Below are 8,082 nucleotides of genomic sequence, written 5' to 3'. Positions count from 1 at the left end.
ACTCAATGCGAGGGTTAATTAAGTGATTGATGGTTGTTCAGATCTATGCAATTGCACATATTGCCATAAACTTAGGATTTCACATTTTCATTCTCTTAAACTAATTATTTCCTCACTTTCTCTCTTTCTGCCACTTGTGTGAATGCATGTGTTCATGTGTTAGATTAGTTTATATGTCTTAGATTTATCCAATAAAGCCTTATTTATACTGAAAAGAGAAGTATCTTGTGTTTTGTGCTCACAAGTTAATGTCTTAAACTGCCGATCTTGTTACTGTGCTAATTAATAGTGTTTTCACTATATTTTGGATATAGATATCCATTGCAGAATTGATGTCATACGGCTCGTTCACTGAATCGCTTGCCGTCTCAGTGATCAGCTGTAAAACAGTGATTCTGTCCAAATTCCCTTGCATATTATTGGTGGAGTTCCCTTTAAAATCTTAAATGATTCCCTTTGAGCTAAAATATTGACCTGTTTCCCTTACAGCTGCATTCAGAAAGGCCATGACCTTTATAAATGACAATGCTACATCACATGCAGCCAAGTATTCCACTGATTGACTTGCCAAAAAAGGCTTCAAAGATGACAGAATAATGCCCTGGCCCCCTTCCTCACCTGATTTGAACTCAATTGAGAACCTTTGGGCACTTCTCAAACGTGACATTTACAGCGAGAGAAAATAGTACACATTTTTGAACAGCATCTGGGAGGCTGTGGTGGCATCAGCTACAACTGATCAAGAACAAATGAAAACAATGACTAATTCTATGAATGGGCGGCTCATGAAAGTAATGAAAAGAAGTATGCTATACTGGTCACTGAATACTTAAGGACATAAAGATTTTATTTTTGTATTTGGTTTTCTATTTGTTGTTTAAACATTCTTGTTTATTAATTGTTTCACACTGAGATTAATGAAGAAAAGTCCTTTAAAATCGAATTGGCTAATAATTGTGACCACAAATATTTGAGAAAGTTGTTGCAATTCCACTGTGAGAGACAAATCTAACCTTTTGTATTTAAAAACAAAAAGTGTGGCACCTATTCATAGCATTGTATCTTTTCAACAGTAAAATTAATCATTAAAAACGTATTGCATAATAAAAATGCACACAGCGTAGCGTTGTCTCTGAGGTACAAACATGTTACTCACGGTAAATCAAGAAAACAGGAGATTCAAATAACAAGACTAAACATGTTGAGCTAGGCCTATATAACAATGCTTAGATTTCTGTCAATAAGGGAATACAAACAGTTGCTCACTTGTCTAATAAAATGCATATACTAATGTGTCTTTGGTTATGGTTTCTACTAAGTAAAACCTGAAATCGACGTTAAGGCGAATATGATGTCATTAACCAGTGACACAATGGCATGATTGGCTGATTTCTTTGGATTTAAACATTGTTGGAAACATTTCATCTAAAAATCACACATATTGTGCCTTCAACTTCGGTAGGCTGTACAACAAAGGAATTGTAACTGGCTTGGTTTTCTGCAGAAAGCTGATCTCTAGTGATGCGTCTACTTTTTTATCTATCATTTGTTGGTAAAGAATGAGAGACCTGAAGAGCCACATGATTTTTGTCAAAGAGCCAGATATGGCTCGCAAGCCATAGGTTCCTAAATGCTGTACTACAGAGTCACTTCTTGGATCGAGATTGAATGAAGCTTTAAATTTAATTGATAGTAAGATGGCTTCTAAATAAATGACAGCAATTGGGTTGAAACATATTTTGAACATATAGGACCATACTTATGTCAAATGCCACCAACACAGATTTATTTTGTTAAATTAAAGTAATCCAGATACTGGGTTTTAAAATCAGCTCATTAAGTCTGATATATAAGATGAGATCTTAACATGACTTATGTTTATGATTAAAAACATGTCCAGAAACCTCAATCACCAAATCTTATAATCACCCAGAATCCTTCTGCACTTTTTGATAAAACTGGTCAAATAAAAGTGCACTTACCTGCTCCAGCTGTATTCTGCAGTAGTCTGTCAGTGTCTGTGGAGCAGTGACGTGACCACAGGATAATTCAGCTCTTAAAACATTGGGATCATCATCATATGGATCTGATGAAAAATGTATATGTCTTAAACATTGCCAACGTTTAGTCTTTTGTCAGGTTCGTTCTTTATTTAGTCACGTATAAACACAACTGTGTTTTGGGAATAGGCATACATAAATAGAAAACCTTTAATAGGTCTTCGCCCATTCATAGCTAATTTATTTATTTATTTTTTCAGTGAATATTTGACTTAATTTATATGGGGCGAAAATACAAGCGTGGTAAAGTTAGTTTGAGGTTTGATATTTGCTGGATATTCGCCTAGGCTGCTTTAGGGACCGTCTGCAAATTTACCTCTCAGTACAAAACGAAGTCCACTAATTAATACAAATTATGTTTACAAAGCCATAGATGCCTTGTAGGCAAACTGACTGAAAATATTTAACCAATACGTCGCCTAATGTATGTACAGTACACTAATATTTTTAGAAAGAAAATACAGTAATTCATCAAAATGGGGTTTTCCATGTTGCAAAGGTTGTAGTACATTTGTAGTTACAAGACTGACTTACTACAGGTAATACTTTGCTAATATCTCCCTTACTGTACATACAGTACATAATTATTAGAAAACAATTACTGTAATTCACCAAAAGGGTTTTTATGTTACAAAGGTACATTCCTAGTGGCCAGACTGAATTACTACAGCTGAAATGTTGCCAATAATATAGGGCTGCACGATAAATCACATGCGATATTTAACGCGCATCTTAGTAATAAGGAGCACCTTCTGATCAATAATCAAAAATTAGCCTTCCTAATATGAGGTGAAGTGATTTACAGGGGCATTTTCTTTTTATCTTTGCAATGGCATCATTTTCATCTGTCAAATTCAAAAATTTGTGTTTATAAGCTTTTTAAAATTTTTATGTAAAACAATATAATAAGTAGAATAAGACAAATAAGTTACCAATCATGAAATGAAATCACCAGCAGGTGGCGGCAAGTCACTGATTTTATCACTGAATCATTAATTCAATTGATTCGTTCGAACGGCTGATTCATTCAGGAATGAAGCAAGTGACTGTCTTTATGAACGGGTAATCATGAATCACTGACTCACTAGATTCGTTCAGAAAGGCACTCATTCATGAATGAAACACCGCTGTGTTTGCTTTTAGAGATGCGCAGCGGCTGAGCTGTTACTTTATTTGGAACTATTTTCGTTGATGAAAATCAGGCAGTACTTGTTCATTGAACTGTTATATTAAATCAATATTAATAATTATTAAAATCTGTCACTCTCCTTATCGCGATCTGTGGGCACACAGAAAATGAGAGTTCTCGAGACTCAAAAGCACGTGCAAATGAAGGAACAGGCGGGAATGAGTATAATTATTATTAATAGCCGCAATCCTGTGCCTGAAATTCAAGTCCTGCACTGTGTTCTCTGCTAATAACCCGACTGTGAATGATGCGAGTGGCATTGTGTTGTCAGTGAGAAGCTGCAGCCGTGGCGGGGAGGATGTTTGGTGTGCTGGGGTTCTGACAAATAATGCTACCTATCAGATTATGCTACCAACAAATAAGGCCGATAATCGGTCGACCCCTAATTTGTGGCGGTCAGTGTGGATATTGTGGATGAGTTCTTCTGTGTCATCACGTTCTATTAGTTCTACAGCTTCAGTTTCTGAACTTTCACGCTTAGTAACACATACAGCTGTTCCCTCACCACAGTGCAACAGTGAAAACAGACTTCTTTCAAACAGTGGCGTGTTCCCAACGTTGTTTAAGCGACATACACCGGTATTGCGGTATTTAAAAAATTCATATCATAACAAAAATAAACACCGGTATTCGGTATGAACCGGTATACCGCCCAGCACTAGCACCAAAACAGTAAAAACAGAACACTCTTATAAACTAAAATCAACAGAATAAATCTGTTTTGAGACATGACTTGAACTCAGACAAAGTGGAAGTCGATCTAATATAGAGAGGGAGCTTGTTCCACAGTCTCGAGCTGGCCACTTCAAAGGCTCGGTTACCCCTCGATTTTAGCCGGGTTTTGGGTATCTGAAGGAGGAGTTTATAGTTGAATCTAAAGCCTCTGGTGGGAGAGTAGGGGTGAAGTAGATCGGACAAATAGGAAGGTGCTAAATCATTTAATGATTTATATACCAGTAAAAAAATGTTAATCTCAATTCTAAAATTAATCAGAAGCCAGTGAAGTGATCTCAGAAAGGGGTAGCGTGACCAAATTTCCTCTTTCCCTTCAGGAATCTCGCCGCAGCATTTTGAACGACCTGTAAGCATGCCGTTTGGGACTTAGATATACCAAAATAGAGGGAATTGCAATAATCCAGGCGAGAGGTAATAAGAGCATGGATAGCAATCTCCAAGGAGCCTTTAGGAAGAAAGGAGGGAAAAAGTTTCCCTCCTTTTTCTAAAAGTTTCAACTGTTTTAACTTTGCATGGCTTTCTATACATCTCTTCTGTGAGACGCGAGTGCAGCTGTCTGTCGGTCTAAACAATGCGCTGAATATGCATCTGTGTGAATTTGTTGTTTCGGTTTTAACCTTTATCAAGATCTTCTCCGCATTGAGCTTCTATATTTCTCTAATATTTTGAATGAATAACGCAGCAGCGGCGCGTCTCGTGGGCTAGACTAACAAAACGTTAAAATGCAACAATGTCACTTACATCACCGCATCTGGCGTGCCACTGATGACGCTCCCTGATGCACACCTAACATTCAAATGCAATTTTAAATTCGACTAATATTCATTCTTTATTCACAATATCCTCATCACAGGCAGGCACAGCACTCATTTCAGCATATGTTCGTGTTTGTGTGTGCAGTCTGCGTCACTCATAGCACGTGCCTATATCGAACATTTTTTATATATCGATATCGAAGAAGGTGTACCATCGATAAATATTGATACCGTTTTATCGCTTATTTTGTTTTGTTCAGTTTAACAAAAATGACATGTTTAGGGCCCTATGAAATGTTTTATTTTTTCCAACCTCATGTTTTACTGTTACCAAATTCTGTTTTAGCATGTCTAATTATTTGAAAACATAAAAACAAGTTTAATTTATTCTTACAATAGCCTTATGATTTTTTTGCTCAGACATTCTGTGTTGTGTATTTATAATTTTTAAGGCATAAAACATTCATTTAATCTATCTTTTAAGTAATGAAAATTAAACATTTTATTTTTTTGGAAAATAAAAGGTCATTTAATATTACAATTAAAACATTGAAGAAATATTGTATGATTATTCCTTAAAAATAAGGTTTTAATAATTGTAGTAGTAGTAGTAGCAGCCTATTACGTACATTCTACTCAACAATATTTCTGCCGCAATTTCTTCAAGTTAAACCGGACTTTTATTTTGACGGGTTGCCCTGAATACCTTTACACTTCTGTGTATATATGATATGAGGATAGCTTTACTCAGATAAAACCGTCAAATGCTCATGAAGTGAGTGACTCTCAGAGCAGTTCTGGAGATGTTGTTCATGTATTTATGTGATTTATTTAGTGAGAAGGCAGACACTAAAATCACCACAAGCGTCACGCGTGCTTCAGTACGAGTAGTAAACAAAACCGTGCGTCTGCGCCATTCATTAACAAAGAGATACACAGAATTCATATTTAAATAAGTCGTTTTGTGGCTTAATATTTACAAATACTAGTGGGAGTGGAAGTGCGCGCGCGCGTGTGTGTGTGTGTGTGTGTGTGTGTATCGGGGCGGAACTCCGCTGTGCGCGATACAAAGAGCGTGACCATGTAACAGACACAGAAATGACACAACGGCCACTTTTATCACATTTGTTTTGTGATCGCGTTAGTTCCAGTGACTTATTTCTTATTAGTTTTCTGATAACTTCTCTTTGTTGGTGAAATGATGGGGTTGCGTGATGTTGTTTAGAGGCGTGTAAAGGGCGGGTTTTAGTGAACCGCAGCGGAGCTTCAGGCCCTGACGGTGGAAACACAGCGTGATTTTGGGCTCGGTGCTACAGGTCCGAGGCTATTAGCCCCGCCCCGTGTGTGTGTGTGTGTGTGTGTGTATCGGGGCGGAACTCCGCTGTGCGCGATACAAAGAGCGTGACCATGTAACAGACACAGAAATGACACAACGGCCACTTTTATCACATTTGTTTTGTGATCGCGTTAGTTCCAGTGACTTATTTCTTATTAGTTTTCTGATAACTTCTCTTTGTTGGTGAAATGATGGGGTTGCGTGATGTTGTTTAGAGGCGTGTAAAGGGCGGGTTTTAGTGAACCGCAGCGGAGCTTCAGGCCCTGACGGTGGAAACACAGCGTGATTTTGGGCTCGGTGCTACAGGTCCGAGGCTATTAGCCCCGCCCCGGCCTGTTTAAAGCACTGACTCGAACCGGCGCGACAGTCGAAAAGCGGCTCATAAATTCTCTCAAGTCACCGGCCACTGGCAGATGTGAAAGTTAGTTTTAGGCCCTGCTTGCAAGTGTAGAAATTAGGACAAAAGTATTGCAATATGTTTGGCTTCCAAATTCACCAGTGAGACTGAGACACTATATCACAACTAAAAAGAGGGTTGAGTCCCCTTTAAATTTCAAGAACAAGTACATTTACCAGTTTTTTTCTTTTAGTTTGCACACTGCGCCTGTGTTGGAGATCTTAACTTTGCCTCTCAAAGCGCATCAGATTTATGAATTTAACTTTAAAATGTACAACATTTTCTCCTGGGGGGGCATGCCCCAGGACCCCCCTTGAGGGATCGAGGACCACCCACCACAGTCTCACAAAATCCTGTGGGAAACACTATTTGCACAATCCCACCTGTAGTAAATCACTATGAGTAATACACGCTTTACAGTTTGGCAATGTTTTGTTTAAAATGTTAAAAGTCGCTTTAAATTAAAATACATTGTACGTTTTAAACCCAGTCGGTGGAATTGTCCGACGGTCCCTTACGCTTCAAGCGTCGCTATAGCACGTCTGAGCTTTCTCCGGTTTAAATTTGCTGCTGCAATACACTTAGGCGGTTTTTAAATAATATTTTCATCTCGATATAAAGTTGTTGCATATTGTTAAAACTAATCGTGGTAGATATCTTTGTAGGACTGTTGACTCGATAGAACAGAGGCACGCGAAAGCTAAAGTCCGGCGAACATCGAACCTAAAGCTAACTGTACCGCGCTAAAAAAGCCCAGCAGTTCATAAAATAGCTGTTTACTACTCCGAGAAAGCTCAAAATAAATATTATCAGCCTAAAACTATGCGAGAATGAAAAGTGAGACATTCAGGCCCAAATTAGCGATACATCGAGATTGTGTTTGGAAGGTTTAGAAAAAACTAAACTTATTATAACAAACTTACCAATATCGCAGCACCTTTTCACGAATTTAATGTCAGTCTCAGATCCATCATATCGCTTCTCGTCATTGGACATGATAAGTTCCTCTAACCTAAAATCATAACCAGTTTCGTGTGGACAGTTAGCCTACTTTTTTTTAGTGTGGCTTCTAGACGGATTCTTCTTCTTTTTCTTCTTCTTCTTCTTTTGGTGTTTTATTGGCGGTTGGCAAACAACAAAATGGTGTATTTCCGCCACCTACTGGTGTGGAGTGTGGATCAAAGTGACTTACTTCCTTCCCCCTTTTTTATTATTTTATTTTTTTAATTCTCTCCCACAAATTAGTTATTTTAAGGAACTGAAAAATAAAACTGTAGCATTCATTCCTTGAGTTATTTTGTAAAATATATCTCGGTATAAACTGCATTTTTATTTTTTTTAAATTTTGCATTAGCATCCTTCTTTCAGTCTCATTTCTGACAGTACAATATAACATGTTCCACTGTTTCTTCTTGTCCACAAAATTCAAAATCCTAAAGTGCACTATTTAATCTTGTGTGTCCAAATCTCATCTCTCCCACTTTCCTTTAATTCTGTAAAACCACCGACCTTTCTTCTCCTGACCCCATTGTTTTTGCCACCTTTCCTTCAGTCTTTTCTTAATAATACTCTTGATTTCATTCTTACTTAGATTAACAATTAAGTTAATG

At 37.6% G+C, this 8,082-nt stretch overlaps 1 protein-coding gene across 1 annotated transcript in view; it reads right to left on the bottom strand.

The window, feature by feature from the left end:
* LOC107574482 (probable protein ariadne-2) overlaps positions 1-7,559 on the bottom strand; it is a 33,531-nt gene extending 25,972 nt beyond the window's left edge. Inside the window, exons 1-2 of the mRNA XM_016260921.1 lie at positions 7,396-7,559; positions 1,983-2,086 (exon numbers count right to left, since the gene is read on the bottom strand). Coding sequence (XP_016116407.1) covers positions 1,983-2,086; positions 7,396-7,468 — 177 coding nt within the window. The 5' untranslated portion in view covers positions 7,469-7,559. The remainder of the gene's footprint in view (positions 1-1,982; positions 2,087-7,395) is intronic.
* Between the last annotated feature and the right edge of the window lie 523 nt (positions 7,560-8,082).

This window comes from Sinocyclocheilus grahami, unplaced genomic scaffold (assembly GCF_001515645.1).
Source record: "Sinocyclocheilus grahami isolate Dianchi unplaced genomic scaffold, SAMN03320097.WGS_v1.1 scaffold2248.1, whole genome shotgun sequence".
Classification (NCBI taxonomy): domain Eukaryota; kingdom Metazoa; phylum Chordata; class Actinopteri; order Cypriniformes; family Cyprinidae; genus Sinocyclocheilus; species Sinocyclocheilus grahami.
This window is presented reverse-complemented; position numbering and strand designations above follow the sequence as displayed.